Source organism: Penicillium taxi (assembly GCF_028828555.1).
Source record: "Penicillium taxi strain IBT 34144 chromosome Unknown utg000003l_segment0_segment0, whole genome shotgun sequence".
Taxonomy (NCBI): Eukaryota; Fungi; Ascomycota; class Eurotiomycetes; order Eurotiales; family Aspergillaceae; genus Penicillium; species Penicillium taxi.
The window spans coordinates 3824525-3845211 of record NW_026643205.1 but is presented as its reverse complement, the minus strand read 5'-3'; the positions used below and the strand labels follow the sequence as shown (position 1 = coordinate 3845211).

At 45.8% G+C, this 20687-nt stretch overlaps 7 protein-coding genes across 7 annotated transcripts; 4 read left to right on the top strand and 3 right to left on the bottom strand.

Annotated features, from left to right (window-relative positions):
* Window positions 1-151: 151 nt before the first annotated feature.
* On the bottom strand, window positions 152-1839 carry N7495_004864 (putative FAD-dependent oxygenase; the record flags this gene model as incomplete). The annotated part of the gene is made up of 4 exons (XM_057207515.1): window positions 152-787; window positions 848-1242; window positions 1302-1518; window positions 1585-1839. 4 exons carry the CDS (start codon window positions 1837-1839, stop codon window positions 152-154), a joined length of 1503 nt encoding a protein of 500 aa, XP_057065195.1.
* A 2593-nt stretch (window positions 1840-4432) lies between these two features.
* N7495_004863 (uncharacterized protein) lies at window positions 4433-5161 on the bottom strand (the record flags this gene model as incomplete). Its single annotated transcript, XM_057207514.1, has 1 exon — window positions 4433-5161. The coding sequence occupies one exon, from the start codon at window positions 5159-5161 to the stop codon at window positions 4433-4435; it is 729 nt and encodes a 242-aa protein (XP_057065194.1).
* A 3278-nt stretch (window positions 5162-8439) lies between these two features.
* Window positions 8440-8751, top strand: N7495_004862 (uncharacterized protein; the record flags this gene model as incomplete). Its single annotated transcript, XM_057207513.1, has 1 exon — window positions 8440-8751. The coding sequence occupies one exon, from the start codon at window positions 8440-8442 to the stop codon at window positions 8749-8751; it is 312 nt and encodes a 103-aa protein (XP_057065193.1).
* A 2430-nt stretch (window positions 8752-11181) lies between these two features.
* On the top strand, window positions 11182-12393 carry N7495_004861 (uncharacterized protein; the record flags this gene model as incomplete). Its single annotated transcript, XM_057207512.1, has 2 exons — window positions 11182-11865; window positions 11917-12393. 2 exons carry the CDS (start codon window positions 11182-11184, stop codon window positions 12391-12393), a joined length of 1161 nt encoding a protein of 386 aa, XP_057065192.1.
* A 1711-nt stretch (window positions 12394-14104) lies between these two features.
* On the bottom strand, window positions 14105-14417 carry N7495_004860 (uncharacterized protein; the record flags this gene model as incomplete). The annotated part of the gene is made up of 2 exons (XM_057207511.1): window positions 14105-14266; window positions 14367-14417. 2 exons carry the CDS (start codon window positions 14415-14417, stop codon window positions 14105-14107), a joined length of 213 nt encoding a protein of 70 aa, XP_057065191.1.
* Window positions 14418-14730: 313 nt separating this feature from the next.
* Window positions 14731-16076, top strand: N7495_004859 (uncharacterized protein; the record flags this gene model as incomplete). The annotated part of the gene is made up of 2 exons (XM_057207510.1): window positions 14731-14764; window positions 15115-16076. 2 exons carry the CDS (start codon window positions 14731-14733, stop codon window positions 16074-16076), a joined length of 996 nt encoding a protein of 331 aa, XP_057065190.1.
* A 1150-nt stretch (window positions 16077-17226) lies between these two features.
* On the top strand, window positions 17227-20220 carry N7495_004858 (uncharacterized protein; the record flags this gene model as incomplete). Its single annotated transcript, XM_057207509.1, has 1 exon — window positions 17227-20220. The coding sequence occupies one exon, from the start codon at window positions 17227-17229 to the stop codon at window positions 20218-20220; it is 2994 nt and encodes a 997-aa protein (XP_057065189.1).
* Between the last annotated feature and the right edge of the window lie 467 nt (window positions 20221-20687).

Below are 20687 nucleotides of genomic sequence, written 5' to 3'. Positions count from 1 at the left end.
ATGATTCTATGGAAAGTCAAATTTATTAGCTAGAGAATGATTGATTTTCTAGCGCAAATACTACTTAGTTGAAAGACTACCGACTTGACTCCCCCCTCTCACTCAATTATTAGCCTAAGACAATTGTGCTAAACACTGTCCATCATCAAATCTAAGCGATTGGCGCATAGAAGCTGAACAACCCATACGGGTCATATTTCTTCTTCAAGGTCTGCAGCCGGTTCTGTCTCCAAGTCTCACTACCATACCACTCCTTAGGGCCCTCGTCACCATACGCATAGTTGACATACGCGCGCACATGCTTCTCTCCAGACCCCTTGTGCAGAATTTGTCGGATCCTGTTACCCAACTTAGCGGCCTTTATGTCCAGCTCGGGGCCGGCGGGTTTGTATTGGATCAAGGGTGCTGTGAGAATATTCTGGTCACGAAAGGCGAACGCGGTGCTCTTGGAGTCGATAGACTTGACGCCTTCTGTGGAGTATACGTCGAATGTGACGAGAGAGTTATTGAAAACGGAAGAGCCACGAATACCATTGGCGAAGACGTCGAAGGCTTTCTTCATCGCGGTCACATTGTAAGTCTTGAGGTAGTTGGGGAACCGTGGGTTCACGGATCCGTCCATCTGGCAAGGTCCGGAAGTCGTAGTGATGCCGACCCATTCAGCAAGGTCAGTATAGCTGCCGCTATGAGATTCAACAGAAATAGGGCCCAAGGAGTGGAAGGGAGCAGTGTAGGCCGAGTTCACGGTCGTGACGCCTTCTTGGATGACTAAAACTTGGATGATGGGCTAGAAGTAGTGATAAGACACTGATACGAAAGGAATATCAAGAGAAATGGGTGAACTCACGTTGCTAGCATCCGCTTCAAGGTCGTTAAACCAGTAAGACCAGTTGATAAGATCAGTAGGCTGGGTACCGTTCTTGAGGAGGTACTTGTTTACAGCACTGTAGATATCCTCAATCTTGTCACCGCTGAAGGTGAAGATTTCAATGGCCCAATCCTTGTACTCAATGTCATAGATCTTAGAGGTGACGGAGGTGACAATACCGAAGTTGTGACCGGCACCCTTGATCGCCCACCAGAGCTCAGAGCTCGAGTCTAGGGTTACAAGAGTGCCGTTGGCAAGCACGATGTTTATCGACTGAAATTGGTCAGCAATAAGTCCGTGGCGGCCTTGAAGCCAGCCATGGCCACCACCCAAGGCGGGACCCAGGTAGCTGACACATTCGCAAGCTCCAGTGACTAGTCAGGCTGAATTAGCACTGTTTTGGTGTCTCATATATAGTCCAGGCTGTACTTACCCGTCTGCTTTCCAGAATTCCAGAGCGTGTCAGTTACTAGTTTAGACTTCGTCCCACCACCGATTGTAACGGTCTTGCCATTCTCAGCAACTTTAACACTGCTGAGCTGGTCCAAGTAGATCTCGATACCGCTGGTCATATTTCCTAACGTTGTGATTGCTCCATGGGCGCCATTGAAAGCCAGAAAAGGCAATTTCTTCTTGTTTGCAAATTTCACCTATACAGTGATATTAGTATTAGGGGAAAAATGGATATGTAAATAAGGCATAGAAAAGAAGCCTACCGTCTCGACGACATCGTTCTCTGTGATAGGAACGACCACAATGTTCACTGTAGGTGTGTCCAAATTGGACCACCGAGTAGTAGCCTCCACAAACCCTTCCGAGCCAGGGTAGTAAATCTTAGCAGAGCTAGAAAGCTTTCCACTGAGCGCCTTGTAATCAACATCGCGAGACCAGAGGTTTTGAGTGATAGGAATGCTTTGACATGCCGAGGTAACAGTCCACGCAGCCACAGCAGTGATCACTTGCAAGCGCATTCTGAGTTAAGGGGAGAGCTTTGAAATCGTGGTAGGCTAAGATGCAGGAACAAAAAGACAAAAGGACGACTCAGAATAAGACCTTGTGCAAAACTGACTCCAAGTCCAGCACCTGCAGGAAAAAGAGGAGACAAGAAAAGAGAGTTGCTCAGAGAGAAGTAAAAGATCTGATCTACTTCATAGATATTATAATTGGGTCCCCTGGTTGAAAAATGATATCCCGATCTCGGACCTGCTCGTCCGCTGTCTTAGAATAAATCAGCCCTAATGCAAGTAAGCCTTGACCTACGCACGCGGGTTGACGACCACATGCTTAGGTTCCTCTTCTGATTCAATTTTGCCCCTTCTTACAGCTCGGGTGGCCTAGACAGCAGCGGTCTGACTAACACGCAGCGGCCCTGCTTTCTGTTGGCGGCCCGGCTTACCGATTCTGATATGTCTATTTCCAGTTTCTTATATTGGTAAGATCTGCTGGATATCAATGTAGATTATGTTGACCGGGTATGTCCAAGATTGAACCAGCGGGCTGGACGACATATTCGGCTCAAATTAAGTCATCAAGATTGTGCGCTGGCATTCTACGCCTATTCATAGTGTGATGACTGTCAACTAGCTGTAGTACCAATATAAAATTTCATTAATCGCGACGCATCTACTTGGGTAACGTCGAAAGAACAGAAGAAAGCAATCATATTCCTGTCACCGGCACTTTCAATTCCAACGTCACCATCCTAACAGCTTGTAGGCCATTCCACAAATCCTGGCAAGTAAGTCCTGAGGCTGTCAGCGATTGTTTCCCTTGATCCTGCTAACGTAGACGTCTGCCAAGCTACTATATCCACATTCTCCGCGAACGTCTCCACCGATATATGCCTAATGATCATTCCTATTGGCATTCTCGGGAAATCAGTCTGCCTGTAGTTTTGTCTTTAACATACCCAGTACGGCTGACCGTGATTATTTCGCCAAGCCAGTGTGGTCCACAGTAAGCACTAAAATACGAGTTGGTTCTTCATTTCAGGGTCCACATAGTAAATTACTAGCGTGACTGCCGTTACTAGCGTATGCTAGCTTGCATCTTTAGACATTGGAGTCCATAACATATATTCAAATTGTGGAAGTATATTCGGAAGCCCTATTCAAGTGAGAATTGAACTGTCTCAATCAAATTTTACAAATCTCCATTTAAAATGCTTTATCCCTTTATAACGGTTATTCACTAAAGCGGACTAATATAATGATTATTCGACCTAATCGGGAGCCGACGTAGATAACTTCAAACGGTTATACCACAACCACCACAACAGCCACAAGACATACAAATATTATAAAAATAGATTTGGAATTTTTGATATGCGGAAAATAGGACCGCAGTTTTCAAAATCCAAAAGCCCCCTTTTTAAATGTTTGAAACGTACGTGATTTGCTCTTTAGAGGAAACATTCCTCCCATTGCCGCAGTCCAGCCCTCACGAAACTGCTGGAACATCCCGCTCCATATTGCCGCTTGAGTGAGTGTATTGAGGTTTTTCCCTTGTACGAGGACCGCTACATCAAACAAATGCTTGAGGCCTGGTCGCTGGATCGTCTCGAGGAGCCCATACACGTTGGAGTGCACCTGGGGGAAGAAAGTTAAAGAGAAGCTGCTGTCTCGCAGCTGAATCTGCTCACTAGGAGAGCTTCTCGGTGCCGTGTGCTGCTACTTTAAGTCGGCTTTGGTCAAAACTCGACAGGTAGTGCTGGAGTATAGAATTATCACAGTAGTTATAGATGGCAGGGAGGAGCACCTCGTTTATCCAGAGCTTGAAATCTTCATCCCAAATACGGCTTGATTGCTGCTCTTACGATATAGTTGGGGAAAAGGAGGCAAATAGAAATTTTACCGAAGCCAACCAAGCGCTCAAAGTTATAGATATGGGCATTGGGTTCAAAATTTGGGTCTGAAGGTATGATATTCCAACTCCTAGTAACTTGCTGGGATAACATTGCCAGCCCATTGCCCATTAATACATGTACACATTAAAAATGCACTCATCATGATTTATCTACAAAGAGCCCCATATATCTTTCCCTCTTACCTAGGTAAACCTTGGTTTTCAACATGAACTGACTAAAAACCTCTAGAAAATGTGTGGGGAGTCCATCTTCAATTTGGGAAAAAGAATTTCCAATCAAAATCCATCGTGTGTCTCTATAGCATGAATTCTCCATCCGTCATCTTCCAAATCAAATTTCACCTTCAGATTATTGGCTGCTGAGTTCAACTCTTTTGTTGTTGCAGGCTCAACACTGGTCTTCTGATGACGAGATTCTAGGCCATAGAAGTGTACGGGGAAAAGAAAAGATTTCCAGAATATTCCTCTCTCAAAACCGAAAGTCCCTGGACTTCTAATGATCATATATGCGAGCAATAACAATGTTCCAATAATCATGACCAACGGATATATCAACCACGTCCAGCGGAATAAGGTGCAGACCTCGGCCACCCATACGGTTCCATTAGCTGTAAGGGTATTACCCTCCCAGTCTGTACCAACCACCCGCACCTGAGTCGTGAAACTTTTGAGCGCATTACCGAATAAAGTATTGATGATTTAAGTGCTTGCATTTCCGCCATTGAAAATATTACTGAGCCACCATGCGTGGTCGCAAGTCATAGAGGTGTAACTACCAGATTTATAGCATGTTTCGTCCGAGTAATGAGTGGTGATGATATTGGAAAGAGGTGAACCCATTGTGTTGTTCAAAGCTTGTTGCCAGTTTGAATTGAAACCACATAGACATTGTTTCGGGGACGTGGTACCTCCAATGGTGACAAGCCCTCCCGGGACGTCAGAAATGTTTGAAACTGATTCAGTGTAAATCTTGTTGTCAACTATGCAGGGGTCTGAGAACCCAAAATTCCAAAGTCTTTCTACTCTGCCTCCGATGTTATTTTGTCTTGCAGGCACCGGCTGAAGAGGAATTGGATCCTGGATGTTTTTCTCCAAGAAAGTGCCATTGACAATTTGACCGGAATTGTGCTGTATTGATGGATAGAAAAAATATTGAGCAGCCGTAACAGAGAAGAAACCGGGAAGAGAGTCAACGTTAGGCAAATCAAGCTGTGAACAGGAACTTGCTTTGATTAGTGGCAAAGAATTAAACTCATTCCCTAGATATTCTTGATAATCAGATGGGTTCTGACAAGAGTTAGTAGACACCATGAGAAACACTAGTGCGTCAAAGGCAGATTTGATAATGGCTTCTTGGCGTGGTGTAACAGAAACTGTCTCTGATAATAGAGCTGTGTGATTCGCAGGCTTGAAGGGTCTAGATAACATCGTGTTCCATCGACCTCCGTAGTACTCAATAGATTCATTTGTTGCATATGAAATTGTGATATTATTCGGTAAGCTGTAGTTCGTTGTATGATCAATGGGATCCGTCCAACCAGATATTCCGCTTTGAGTAATGAGGGACGAGATATCGATACATTCACTATTGAGCCCGGCACTGGAATACGTGATCCCCTGCGTTTCTTGGAAGGTACAGTTTCCAGATGAGCATTTTGGTACAAGCGAGGCGCTGCCCACAAGCCCAACCTAGGGCTTACCGAGAAGCACTAGAAGTATACAGCGACAATTCGACGAACAACAAAATGAGGAAAACAGGAGTGGGGAAGAACGTGAGGAGTGATGGGAAAAGAAACAGGGAAGGAGTGGTTTACAAGCGATATTACATGGAGGGCGTTACGGGTTCAAAAGAGGGATATGGGATTTCGGTTTACAATGGTGCAACGCCACATTTCTTTTGTATCTATCTTGACATTCTGGCGTTTGGAATACTCCTGTTTTCGCCGGAGGAAACGCCTGCATAGCCATACGCTACTAGTTAGGCTGCATCAGGTTAATAGAGTATTGATTGCTTCAGCTGCCGAGATTGAACAGTATGGCCATAGAAGAGCACTTTTGCTTAGGCCTAGACGCGTTAAAATACTTCAAAAATAAGCCGTAGGTAAGGCGACTGGGCGCTCCCAGATTCATCATATCGGACATCCCAGCGTGTAGGGTTTCATCGGCCAATCAGAAATACAGAAAAAGTGGACGCCACAATCCAGTTTTTGCTAGGGTCGAGCTAGCAGAGGATATAATACTGCAGTAAATTTTTGGCACCTAATTGGTTTTTTCGGTTAATAAATGGGGAACTACTTTAGGCAGTTCTGGACTAGACTTGAATAACACACCTCTTACAACTCGCAACAATACATTTACAAAGTAGATGCATATGCAACAGTAAGACGCGTCAGTATTTCGACAGTTGCCTTTTGGTAGCTTATCCGCGGTCATCTGGTAGTATTTAATAATCCCCTGAGATTAGAATAGTAAATGGTATTCTGTTATCTTATTCTGATAGAAGCGAGACTACATACATATGAAGGTATGGGAAGTAAGGGTTGGACTAGCTGGCTGGCTAAATCATATAGATAAATAGAAGATTCTTTTAGTGAATGTTATCGTTTCTTGGAATTTGGAGTCTTGAGACAGGGTAGAATCAGCTTCATCATCACCACAATTAACTTCAAGATAGTTCCATTTATATTATGCCCCTCTAGCCTTGAACATCACTTGGTTCTGGTTTTGAAGTGTGAGAGAAGATATTATTACTTTTAGCCGCATCATACAATCGAAATATCTTCAACTACTACTAGTATAAAGAGGCGGTGGCGGGATTTATTCGAATACGGGACAGAAAGATAACTAGTGATATTAGCAACGAATAACTTGAAAAAAAGTGCAAATATTATTCGAGCCAAGATTTAGTGCTATCAATCTTGGAAGTAAGTTTTGGAATTCACAACTCATGAAATAGCTCAAGGACACGATTCAAATTCATCAGGATCTCTAAACCGACGTTGACAGTGCATGGTCCAGAAAAGCTCAGTTGCAAACCAAGTATAGCTGTCAGCGTTGTATAACGCCTCTTTTTTGTTGAGCAGATTTTGGACTTCCCATACTCCGTACCCATCAGGAAGATCCTCTGTTGCTTTGACTAATGGGGGCACAACCAAATCTTTCCAATGCGTATACTCGTGTATCAAAGTCGATGCCAATGTGTCCATCCTTTGACTAGCTCTTCTTCCCAAACTATCACAGGTAACAGCATTGGCCGTATCGTAGCCCACATCAATCCCTCCATAAGTGAATGCTATATCACATAGGATCAATTGAGGATGATTGCTATTAATCCGCCTAGAGACTGCAATTACTCCATTTGTGCAATACCATTTACCATGAGCATATTCATAGTCTTCTATAATACTCATATGAGGCAGGATGGAGTTGCCAGAATACCGCGCTGCTCTTCCGCCGGAAATACTTTCGAAAACATCTTGATATATCTTTAGGGCTCAAGTTTCAAAGTTTCAGACAAGGATTCTCACCAAAAACCACTGACTTATCTGCCGGGTCAAAGTATTTTGCGAAAATTGAGTCCACAGTAGTAGAAGGCGCCCTTAGAACGGTTTTGAAGATTTTAGCAGCGTCACTCATTGCATCCGATATCTGGATCTTTTCCTGTTCAGTAAACCCCACGACTTTTGGCCATGTGTGCGTTTGAGATCGATCGCTTAAGGTAGAGGCTAGTGCAGGGACAGTCAAGAGCCATTTTAATAGGCTTTTGAATAGCATTATTGGGAAAAATTGAACGAAATAGCGACTAAACAAATTTGTTGAGATTCTCGCCTTGCTTTTCACGACTTAATCAAATTAAAAGAAATTATAAATAGAACCAGCATATAAATTAAAGGCCAGAGATTAGATACCTGCGCTGTTATTGGCCCCAAGGATCCAATACAAAACGCTGGAAAGCATTGAACCATCAAAATTCAACATCAAAATTCAATCGGGAATTAAATAGGCTTCTGAGTAGTATTCTTTGAAAGATTGAACGAAGTAACGAACAAATACGTTGAGACTCATTATAAATAGAATCAACACATAGATCAAAGGACTATCGAGATTAAATACCAATCAACCAATCAATCAATACTCTATTAACCTGATGCAGCCTAATTAGTAGCGTATAGCTATGCAGGCGTTTCCGGTTGGAACAATAGCATTCCTAACGCCGGAATAAGACAGTAGATACAAATCGTGCTATTATAATTTTTGACCGAAATCCCAATCCCATTGTAGATCATAACGCCTTCCATGTAGTTCGCTCGTAGCCCTCTTCCTTTGCTTCTATCCTTCCCTTTCCTCGCATCCTTCCTCCTCTCGTTTCAGTCCTATTGTCGTTCGTCGAGGTCATCGATGTATTCCTCCAAGGCTTCTCGGTAAGCCTCGGGTTTCGCTGTTCCTGATACCTAGCGTCTTCACCACGCTGTGCCGGTTCGAGATTAAATATTCACTCTTTCATTGGCCCCAAGGATCCAAACACAAAACCTTGGATGAGCCAATAAAATATAACCATTAATGATTCTTCAATCTTGAGAATCCCGTGTCCTTCGCTGTACATGGAAGCCCCGAGAGAACTTCTAGCCTTGGAAGATTTCGACACCTACTATTCCAAGTTCCTAGATACTTCCAGGATTCCAACAATCCTTTTGTACAAATTAAAAATGTGCACGAAATGGGAAAGACCATATTGCTCAGTACGTAGTATCTCAAATGCCCCCAATGAGCTCGTACTGGGCAGCAGTCCTCGCCAGGCTGCTGGGACAGTGGATTCATACCTTCTCGTGGTTTCCGGTGTTGATCCCCGTTGGACTAAAGTGAATCCGACGTGGTTGTACGGCCGTGCCCCGCGCCGACCGCACAACCACACCAAAATCAGGGGATACTGGATGAAAACCATCCGACTTCTTTTACCCGACTCGCACTCGGGCCCAAAATCTGGTCTTGCATTACTAGTTAACGTGGTGTCGCCCTAAAAGATGATAGGACACCCCTGAGCTTGTATATGGTCCGGAATCGCATCTCTGGACCGGCCGTCATCGAGACACGGGCACCCTCTTAGGAGACATACGAGGATCCTAGAAAACACTAGTATTTGGCTTATGGTAATCGACGGAACTCGTTAAGGCTTAGCCACGGGCAGCCCGTCGACCTTGGTCAGTTACCAGGGACCAAGCTTAGTTAGTGGAGAGCGACCGACGTACGCTGCCAGCTAGAGTGTATATAAGTCAAAAAGGACTCTCTGCAAGACACGGACGGCCTAGTGGAGGGAGACCTCTATAGGTAACGCGAAACGAGAGTGTGAGCTCATACTTTTGCGGGGCGTAGTGTATAATGGCAGCCACTATAATAGGGTCGGGACCTATCAAGAGACTGTCTATATAGCCCGAGAGGACAAATGCGCGTGTCGGTATACAGAGAGCCGGGAGCTAACTACCTCACTCGCACTAAGGGCCTGAGATCGACCTTAGTCGATCGAAGCGGTGTAGTCCTAGTTAACCTGCTCGTGTTATATGCTTAAGGAGTAAACTAAGAGACACGTATGGGGAGAGGCCTGGCGCACATTAAACTTGAAGCCTTGAATTTACTAGGTGGAAAACTAGGATAGTGGTCTATGTAAGTAGGCCTATCGAAGCTTCTTAATGTCTTTTGGCCCTGAGCAGTTTAGGCATATAGACGCTGGATCTGACTCTGACGCAGATTCAGATGGAGACCCGGGCTAGAGGAGACTACGAAAACTTGCTACGAATGGCGCAGCGTAGTGAAGACGCTGGGTATCAGGAACTACGAAAACCGGGTCTCACCGAGAAGCCGTGGAAGAATACATCGACAACTTCGACGAACAACAAAAAGACGAAAACGGGAGTGAGAAAGGACGTGAGGTGTGGTGGGAGGGGAAACAGAGGAAGTGATGATCTACATTTATGTTACATGGAGGGCGTTATCGTCTAAAAGTGGGATTGGAATTTCGGTTTACAATGGCGCAACGCCACATCTCCTTTGTCTCTATCTTGATATCCTGGCGTTTAGAACACTTCTGTTTCCGCCGGAGGAAACGCCTGCATAGCCATACGCTACTAGTGAGGCTGCATCAGGTTAATAGAGTATTTATTGATTGATTTATAGTATCTCAAATTTGCGATAGATCACTATCAGATGAAAGCTTTTCATGTAGAGCAGCTATAATAAATAATGACTTCAGCGTCTACTTCTGCGTTCCCCAACCATTTGATCTTATCTGATACAATCTTGATCTAAGTATAGAAAATTTCTCATCACCAAAACTTGGCCCCCAGCGGAATGCCAACGAGGGGGCGATGAGTATTGCACGCAAATATAACAACTGTTAAAGAGCTTACTATATATTTACCAGCCTATTTAGGTGATCAAGTCTAGGCCCTTACTTCTTAAATGCTGGATCACATTGTAACCTCGGAAGTCAACCTTGTAAGGGCCGGCTATTGCCATCTACATATTCATGAACGTACTTCAGTCAGCTCCAGGTCTTGACTCACTTCATGATAAGGCGATGGTATTTCAAGATCCTTATTATGACTGATAAGACACGTTTTTCCAAAGAACAATGCCTCGATCACTATCGAATTAACGTATAAATGTGTTCTCCCAACTGATAGCGGCCATGCACGCGCCGCTCAAAGGACTGAGAAAGAATGCTTAATGTATCAGATCATTGCTCTGAGGTTACCCTCATCATCAGTGTCTGCCTGGACGGAGTATTTTGAATTAATTCAATTGAAAATAAACGTCCTTGCCCCTTTATATATCATTTTACCTACGTACTGATTTGTTTTAAATTGTTTATTCGAAGATATTCTAAGCTAAAGAAAGAAGAGAAGACGAAGAAGAAGAAAAAGTAGATTCCAGCTGAATACTCATCATCTATCACGTTCATCGCCTGTCGTCGCATTCACTTTCGTGGAGTTACCGTACCTGGTGATTAACCACCAGCGGCAGGTATCGTACTGATGTCTTACCCGAATAAATGCTCCAAGTCTACTACTCAATGGTTGCGGACACGATAATCGATAAACCCCATTTTTTGATTCTTTACTCTTTATTCTGCTCTGTAGGGGCTATTCAAAGATAAACCCTTCTCTTTCAGTCCAATTTCCTAAAGCAGCTGCTTAATTTCTTATAGTGTATTCTATGGCCGCTACTTCTTCGAATCCCTTGAGTCCAAAGCTGCTTCAAAACTATATAGAAGTTGTTGTTAGACTAGCCCTGGAGCTCAATATCTAACTTAAGTAGAAGAGGTAGATCAGCGATAAGATAGCAATAATGTAGCGATAAGACGGCATGGTGAAGAGTGCTCCTCTTACTCTCCGTTCTTGCTCTCCTCGAAAACATTCTTGCTCTCCTCCCAGGCGTTCTTACTCTCCTAAGCCATGTCCACACCACAGATTCCAGTCTTCTCTTCTCGCTCTAGGTCACTTTCAGTTAACCGATCTCATCCTCCAGATCCAGACCTGCATGAAATATACAACACAGAAGATCATCTCGATATAATTACGTGGCTGCAGAATACTAGTTCTGCGACAAGCGACGAAGTATCTCTCCCATCCTCTGGACTTGAACTTCATTCAGACGCAATCATGGAGCCACAATCTCCATCCGTCTCCGTCTCCAGATGTACTGGAACGGCCCGATCAGCCAAAACAGTCAAAACAGTCAACAACCTTGAGCTTCGACAGGCTATTTACTCCAATCATCTATTTACTGACAACTTCGGGGCGTACATCCTTGCAGATGTTACGGCGGCTATTGAAAGTGCAGGTATTCTGCACCCCTATTCATCCCCCCTAACCGGAATGGAACAAGCGTCAATCCAAGTAACGCTCTCACGCGAATGGGACTCAAAGGAAACATCAGCCCTATCAACTCTTCTTTCCACCCCTCTCTTCGGCCTTATTCCGATGAATGATCCTATGCTACAGCAAAGCCAGGACACAATGTGGACTACGGGGCCGCTGCCCCAGGTATTAGGAGCTTCTCCCCTCGTCGCGCCGAAGACCGATTATCATCTCGGTTTCGCAACACCCATGAATTGCCGGGGTCCAGGCGCAGCGGCGGTGTGGTCTGCAGATTAGATCGCCAACCTCGAAAACCGGCATATGCAGTAGTACTTTTCTCCTACACAAGTCAACACGTTCCCCTTCATGTTGATTGAAGGGAAGTCTGAAGTCTGCAACGGGTCTTCATATAAGGCCGAGAGTCAGCTTGTTGTCAGCGGTGCTCATCGATCAAACTCGATGAAATTTCTGTTGCACAATGCATTCCCGGAGGCGACAATATCAGCAACAGAAACGATGGTGTTCTCGCTGGCTATCAGTCAACGACAGGCAATTGCCTACGTCAACTTCCTGAACCTTGTTGACAATCTCTTCTATATGTCGTTTTTGGACAACTTTTATCTTCCCAAAGCAAGGGATCGTCAGAAATGCCATGACTTCGTCACAAATATTGTTTCATGGGCTAAGATGAAATTCTTGTCGCAGATAAAGCGGAGTCTTGCTAAAATTGCACAAAATTCATCACACTCAGCCACTTTAGTGGCGGCTGAAGATGAAAATCCCTCAAAAAAACGACGCATGGCATAAACACCATGTTTTGTATCCTGCTTCTATAACTCTTATATCCTTTTGTTCTTATATTCTTTCCTTTGGCTTTTACTCTTGTATCCATTAGTATCGTCCTACATATTGAATGATAATGATATAGCTTGAGCGTAAGTCTGCTGAGCTTGTTTCCCAGTGAAGTGGCTCCTTCGTTCAAAATAGCTCGCTTTTCTGCGCTTTCAAGTCTCAATATTCATTTTCTTGACGAAGTCATTTCAGGTGTCATTTATTGCATTGCATAAACACTTGCACTATTAAAACCAACTTCTACATCATAATTTCTGTCTGTATTGTGGTCATTCTGTTCCGCAACGTTCAATGCTCGGCGAAGAGCTGTAATCAGCACGAGAAGAGAAAATTGCCATCCGCACTCAACATATTAAGATGGCAGCAACCCGGTTCAAAGCCTGGGCGGCGAGCCTCCCCGGCATAGAGATCACGTTATACTTAGACGGGTCTGAACACAGAGAGAATGGCAGAAGGAAAGGATTCGGCTGGGTAGTATACTAGGGCGGACGCCAGGTAGCCTCCTCAGGAGCGATCGACAACAGGTCGCATGTATTCTACGCAGAGGCGATTAGAGCGTGGCGGGGCCTTGAGGCCACCCTCCAGATCCCAAGGCACCCGCAGGCCATGATATGGCTCTGCATCAACAGCACCTCAGTGATCTGGTGCGTAAGAAGAAACGCCTCCGCAACATTCCAATGGGCCTTCCTCGCATGCCAGGAAGCCATAAAAATCCATCCGATCCAAGTCAAGTGGTCCCCGGCTCATAAAGAGGGATCAGGTCAGTCCCGGTCCCGCTGGACATTAATACTACTACTACTACTACTACTACTAGAGGGAATTCTCGTGGCAGCAGACAAAGAATTGAGTGACATTTTTCTACTTCCAGCTACATTGGAATCCTTCAAGAAGGATCAATTGAACAATCTTCCTAAGGAGAGAAATGAAGATGAAGCTTTGACTAAATTTTGGAGATATGGATAAGGATGGTGCACTTCTTTCGCTCTTAAAGTCGGCCCTAGACAAGGATGTGCGGGAACGCGCCGCGATCGGTTACTACCGGCGCCAGATAGAGCTGGTACATAGAATCCATCACCTCGCCATTTAGTGAGGATGTTTGAATTTATTTTTATCATGTCCTTATGATTGTATGATCATTGTGTAGAGATATTACCTGTTCCTGTCTTCTTTAATGCTTCTAAATAAATGATATTGATGATAATTTCGAAGTCTAGGTCTCGAGAAGTAGTTCTACTAGCGCCTGCTTTTTATCGCGCGTATCGAAGATTTGCTTCTAGATCTCAGTAACTAAGCCGTGAAGATTTGCCCGACTCTCGATGAAGCTAGTCTCTTTCTCCTGTAGCTCGGCATATTCGTCCTTGATTGTCTCTTTAAAGCCAAGAAGGTTCCATGCTTTTCACCACTTCTAAAATTCCAAAGAATGTAGTATCATAGGTCAGTTTCTTCACAATCCTTTCAATATCATTCTCAATGGAAGACTGAAGTTTGTCGCAAGCCTTCTTGTCCATATCAAGCATTCATCCATTCAGTAGGCTGGGAAGTACACGAACAGAGTTGGCATAATTAAATGAAAAGACTGGGGCCAAGCAAGGTTCCGGCACATCTGGACAGCATATTCAAGAATCTCACCACCAATATCATTGCAGCGATACTTCTCCTTGGCGGCCTAGGCACGGATAGTCGGGAACATCCCTAAGGCTTCCTTACCAACACGCATGACAATAGTGGTAATAATCTTCTTGTTCAAGAAGGCAATAATAACGACGATTTGCATGCGGAGGAGGCTCCGTGTCAGGCGCTTTTTGTGGCGTTGGCAGTTCTTGAGACCCTTTCATTTCTTCGAGTGCTTCATCTTGGGTGTCTGATACAGCTAATTATCGCCATATAACCAGGTCCATTGGGTCGTAGTCATAGCAAAAGATTCTTACTCCTGGAGGATTCACTTTTGACACGCCGATCGGGTGCTTGGTGGGACGCATGGTGGGTGAGTGGATGCGGGTATAGGTTGATTTAGAAAAGCGTATCAAAGATGGTGTTCAGAACCCATATTTTCTGTTATCAACAGACCAGGATTATCAAGCAACAATTAGGTGAGAAATCTAGTATATGATAAAAAAACTCCTATTCTGCTGCTTTTATGTCAACCTTGGAACTACCTAGACTCTATGGAGATTCTGGATCCAGATTAGTTCCTGCAGTGACTTCTTCTGTTTCTGACATTCATCAAAGGTTTGAATCTTCTCTTCTTTTATCATCCATATCCCCACTCCACTTTACTCTCAACTCCCAACAATGTCTTCTCACCTCCCGAGCCGCCGTGTCCAAAGTTTGTCTGATGAATCAGATGTTTCTTTCATGCCTTCTCTACTTGAAAGTGCCAATATCGCAAGTTCATTCCAGAAAAAAGTTCTCAGAGCTTGATCTAAGTTTCAGTGAGAAGACAGAAGATTTGCTGAAGCGAATGCTATCAACTCGCTCCGCCATCTCGACCGCATACACCTTTGGCAAGGCCGAAACAGAGTTTCGCTTCATCTGAAGGGGCTGGTGCACTCGTGCAGATTGGGCAAGGCACATGTGGCGAAATCTTTTTCCTCCGAGGTACTACAAATATCCTCAAGAGAGTCAGATCTGGCTAGGAGCAAGATCTATGGAAGGACTACCTATGCCACCTGGCAGTCCAAGAGGCCAGGTCCCGCCATATCTACTTGGAGATCTGTATCCCAAAGATCGAGAACCATATTTTGCCAGACGATGAAGATTTCTGGGCCCTTGTCCCAACCGATCCCTCTCAACCTCAGCTGTTCGAACGACGCAACATCCTGGTGGCACAACGAATCTTCTCGATACATAAGGCGATCAGACTCCTACTGGTAAAAATGTTTTGTCCGTCAGACATTCAAGATCTTGTGGTCGCCGATCCAGCAGAAAATAATTGCTTGATTCACTTGTACCTCGGTTCGAAGGCAGCCCCTCTTCAATTCCAAAAGTTCGCACTACAAAACTTCGAGTTGACCTCTACTCGAATGGACATCATCGGGCTTGGTGGCGTAGAAAAAACACACTACGCCGAGGCCATCGCCGAGGGCCTCGCACTCATTCATTGGAGTACTGACTGGGATGGCCGAGATGTCGAATTCGTCCTCGGAACTGATCTCTTTCCCGTGGAGATAAAGGAGTTCCTTATTGAGGGCCATGGTAAAATTGTGAACACACGCGTGAAGGGACTCGACTTCTGCCATCGAAAGATTGGTGTGTGGATGATAGATTTCAACCAGTGCCGGCTTATTTCCAAGGATGCGGCAGGAGCTTACCGGGCTGCATTGGCACACTGGGACAATGCCCCCTACTATCCACGACCAGACTGGGCAGGAGAGGAAGACAATAACATATGGAACGCCTTCGAGAATGCCTACGTCAATACTGCCGCTTTACTTGACCCCAACGGTCAGAAATTGGGCGAGTTAAACATTTCCGCAGTGAAAGTGGAATGTAAGACGAGGTATCCCGCAGGGGCCCCTAGTAGTGCACCTCCCATGAAGGGTCCCGCTCTGAAGGGCAGTGGCATGAACCATAATAAGGGACGACATGGAAAGAAGGGAAAGTCCAAGTTTATTGATTTAGACTCTCTGATGAAATGAGAGTCTTCTTAGGCTCTGGTGTATTAGGGTCTCTGACTGTATTGATAATTAATACCTTTTCTCTTAATTAAGGTGTTCTAGAAGTTAATGTCTTCATTATCTGTCCACTTTGGTCATAGATAGAGATATCACAAGACATTGTCCTAGTTCTCACCGCTGAAATGTACAAAGTGCTCAGTGTACCATTGGGGTCAAGTGAAGCGGCGGACTTGATGATGTAGGCTGCCTCGCAGGAGTTCCAGATGCTCATATCATCTTCACATCCCCAGTCTGGTCAGGAGTATGGAGTCTTGTCTCTATGGGCCTGGTGAGCAGCTAGGTATATTCATCTTCAATAAATTAGAAGGGCAAGATAGCAGGAAACGTTGCACCAATTCCGAGTAACAGTCAATTAGCCTTAATATCAGGCTAATTATAGCGTAGAGTGGGGAAGATTGACGAAATTACCCTTCAATTAGGCCCCTTTCATCCCAAATAATCCCTGCTCGTTCTTTGATTTCTGTAACTTGCAAGGCTAATGGCATTAATTATCCCGCAGTGTTGTGGTCGCACGGACTATAGATAGAAGCCTCAGCGGTTAGAGGTCGTCTCTCACTGGCTGCTTCATCTTCCCGCCCACATTAGTCACAGCGTGAATGGATCTTATTGGTATTTGACATGAGTTCGCTCTCATGATGTTTCGACTACTAATAATTTTTCCTGGTACTGTTGCTCTACAGATGTGCAACGAAGTGGTGGGCGATGCGCCGTCCTCTTGGCTTCACCAATGAATGCGCATGACTCAACTCGGTGACCAGGTATGAGGGGCTAGTGGTGCCCAAATGTGCAGCAGTTTCTGCATCAGATCGTTAGCCGCGAACATTGATCATGCACTGCGTGGTTGGTCAACCCCGTTCATTCTACTATATAGTCCCTATCAACCGCCGGGGCTTCAATGGAAGTCCCGCGTTCTTCATTTTTTTTAATTTTCGTTTTGGTGTTTTTGCCTCTGGCTCTGGTAGCTAGTAGGCTTTGTTATTATTCTTCAATCTACATTTCTTCTGCTTCTTCACTCGTTGCTGAATTTGACCCGTTGATCGGTGTTGATGCATTTTTTCCACTTTGAGATACCCACGTTTTTTTTATTTTTTATTTTATCAAATAATTCGATATGGCGGACACTCTTCGCTCTCCTGTTGAGCGATGCCCTCCTCTCCGGCAGGTCCGGGGAACAGTTCTTAATACTATAATGGAAGACTCTCGCGAATCGCAGTTTGCAGAAAAAGGCGGCAGTTCATCCAAGCCCTTGATCAGCCCAAAGTTGACCTTGAAGACTAGCGGTTTTTCGCTTCCTAAGACTCGTCTGGCTCGATTGATGTCACCGCTTTCCGCTTGCACAACTTCCTCATGCTCGGATACCGAATGGCAGCAGCAGATACAAAGGCTTGACGATTTCTACGACGCGACGGACGAGGAGGACTTGGATGAGAGCGAAACCGATATCGATTCTACGTGTTTCTCATTGCCAGGAACACAACGATCCAGCTTGATAACACCGATCACAAGAAATTCCGTCACATCGACCGGAAGTCGCAAAAGCCATCTGACTCTGAAGATCCCATCGCCCACAGTGTACACTGGAACTCACAAGAATTCACCTGTCCCTCCAACTCCACCACCCAAGATCCCCGTCTCTCCTATGGCGCTTATGATGCTTGGTCGGTCTGTACCTGCATCTCATGCCCCACCATCTCTCGACGGCAGCATCTCTTCCGACCAAGAATCCAATCTAAGCGCGCTGGCCACTCCCGACTCTCATTCACTACCTGACACTGACTGGGACGCGCATGACTTTCATCTCCGGCCCGACCTGGATGGGAACGAAAGTGCAGATTTGGAAAATCACGAGAGTCAACACAGCCAGGCAGTGCCAATCACAATCGAGAGTCCACAAGATGACTGGCGTCAGGTTTTGCAGCGGTTTCCGCAAATCCCTTCCTCTTTGCAGGGTCATTCATTGACTGCAGGCCACGAAATTTCTCGAGAGACAACACCCTCAGATCAAGGTGTTTTTCTTCCCGACGGTGCACTGGCAATGTTACAGCACATCCGTCTCGATGGTACCCCCGAATCATGGTCCGAGACATCTGAGGGGAACGATGAGATGTGGCAGCTCCAAGCACCACCAAGCCGCCCACGTAGTGCTGATGGTGTCACTCCGGCTTCGGCAATGTCTGGATATAGTTTTAGCGAGTTGAGCATTCCATCACCTGGTGGTTTCTTCGCGTCGCTAGGCCCCCGCGCCCGGCATACCTGGTCCCTTCCAAATACAAACTACCCACCGACATCTGCTGTGGCTGAAGGGTTCTACGGTCTGCCCTGGCGTTGCGATGAAGGTGATGTGGTCGAACAAGTCATCGAGTGGCCGGATCGCTCACAGGATGATAATCCGGTCACTGCAGTCCGAGATGAGGAGGGCCCTCCAACCGCAATCCGCATTCCATGTGAGATGCCAACCCAACCTGTGGCTAAACAAGACAGCCCAATAAATGTTTCATTTGAGGCCATTCAGGAAATCACTCGCGCCAGCAATGTGTACGAGTATGATGATTGTTATGACCAAGAGATGCAAGAGCGTGCAAATGCCAGTCTTGACCGAACCAATGTCTGGCTTAGTGCTCAGGCGACTTATCTGGCTGCGTTGAGCGAGACGAATCCAGTCAATAACGTAGAAACTGTCCATAGTATAAGTTGTATGGATGGCGCGAACGATGAAAGACCGTCATCGGAGGAACAAGATGGCTCTCCCGAGAAAGCGGTCCGGTTTGAGGGTACTGTTGCAGTTATCAGTTCCCGTCCGCCAATGCTTGCAAGCCCGGACTCGTTGTATTGGCGAGGCTTCCAATATGTTTTAGAGGAATCAGAAAAGTCCGACGGCTTCCTTCATCGAAGCATGCGGTACGATGCAGTTCAGTCTTTTCGACTAGGCCATCTTGATACTCACATCAACTGCTTGATGGGCAAATATGAGCTTGTACGCCCGGAAAGACCTGCATACAAGGGCCCTTTCTCCAAGGCGCCACGCAGCTCTACCGTCACTTCCGAGCTAGCTGATAGAGCACTGTTCTCCTATCTTGAGAAGGAGCAACTCGTCCTCACCCAACTTTGCCAGCCCATGTGGGCCATGGACGCATTCCGCTCTCTAAATGGTGGAAAGCTACTCAACTGCCCTCTCAACGAGAGGCTTGTGCGAACTCGAAATCTTCCAGGCCCTCAAGATATACGACGACAACGTGTCATCCGAGTCTTGGATCTTGGTGGACATGCCACCTGCGAGTGGGCTTGGCACGCCGCTTATGAGTATCCGAATGTCAAGTTCTACTCCGCCATCATCAAGGATCAAGCTGCGAACAGTGGTATCAAAGGCCCCATCAACCACCGTGTAGTCTCTGTCCCTGAACTTTGGAAGCTTCCATTTGGGGACAATAAATTTGACGTGATCACCACCCGATCCTTGCACGCCCTTCTGAAGACGCGGTGTCCAGCTGGCCTCGACAGTGATGAATACGACCTGGTCCTGAAGGAATGCCTCCGCTGCCTTCGCCCAGGCGGTTTCCTTGAGTTCATGGTGCTGGATGCGGAGATCTCGCAGGCCGGACCCTTCTCCAAAGCATCGTCATTAGAATTTGCCTTAGATCTTCGCACTCAAGGGTACGATCCTGCTGCCTCGAAGAGTTTCCTCTCACGTCTGCGTAAGGGAGGATTTATCGACATCAAGCGTGCCTGGATGTTTCTTCCCATGGGAATGGAGCCTACTAAGCCAGAGCCGCTACGGGAGACACCAGCACCACGGGTGCCAAGTCAGATTGAGGAGTATGAGGCGGTACAGGGGCCAATTGGTAGTACTGAGGATGTTGCCAGTGTCACCGGCCTTCTTGGTGGGTGGATGTGGGAGCAGTGGCTCGTGAAGTTTCGGATGGAGATGGGGTTAGATCAGTCCAAGTGGCTGGAGGGAGTTGGAGCGATGTTTGATGAGGGACGCAAGAATGGGGCAGGATGGACTTGCTTGTCTGGCTGGGCTATGAAGCCGAGACAGACGAAGCAGGCGCAGAAGCAGAAGAATCAGATGACCCAGACCATAACCCGGACTAACCGGTTGTTCTAAGGTGGGATGGCATACTAGAAGATTATCTCCAGGGCTGAAAGTGGAGAAGTAGAGATATTGACATTATCCCGAGATCTTTAGCTATTTGTGCCCTGGTGGCCATCCTAATGTAATGTGAGCAGTTGACATTCAAGAGCTAGATATCCATGGCTTGGTAGTGTAGTGCGGCCAAAAATAACTAAACCAAACCGCAAGAACTCGAATCTTGAACTTGAGTATGAAAACATGAGTTATGAGATAATTAGGTCCGGGAAGAAAATAAAAAAACAAGATAGCCATGTATTGGAACTGGAGATAAAATCACGTGATATTATCTCACAAAGCTCTCCGCATTCTCAGGCAGATTACTGCTTCACTTGAACCCCACCAGATTCTTTCAGACTTTCCAAGTTCCGCTTCTCACTTTGCGATTGAACTCGATCACCAATATCCTGTACCCTTCATTCCACAATAAGCTCATTCAAGTG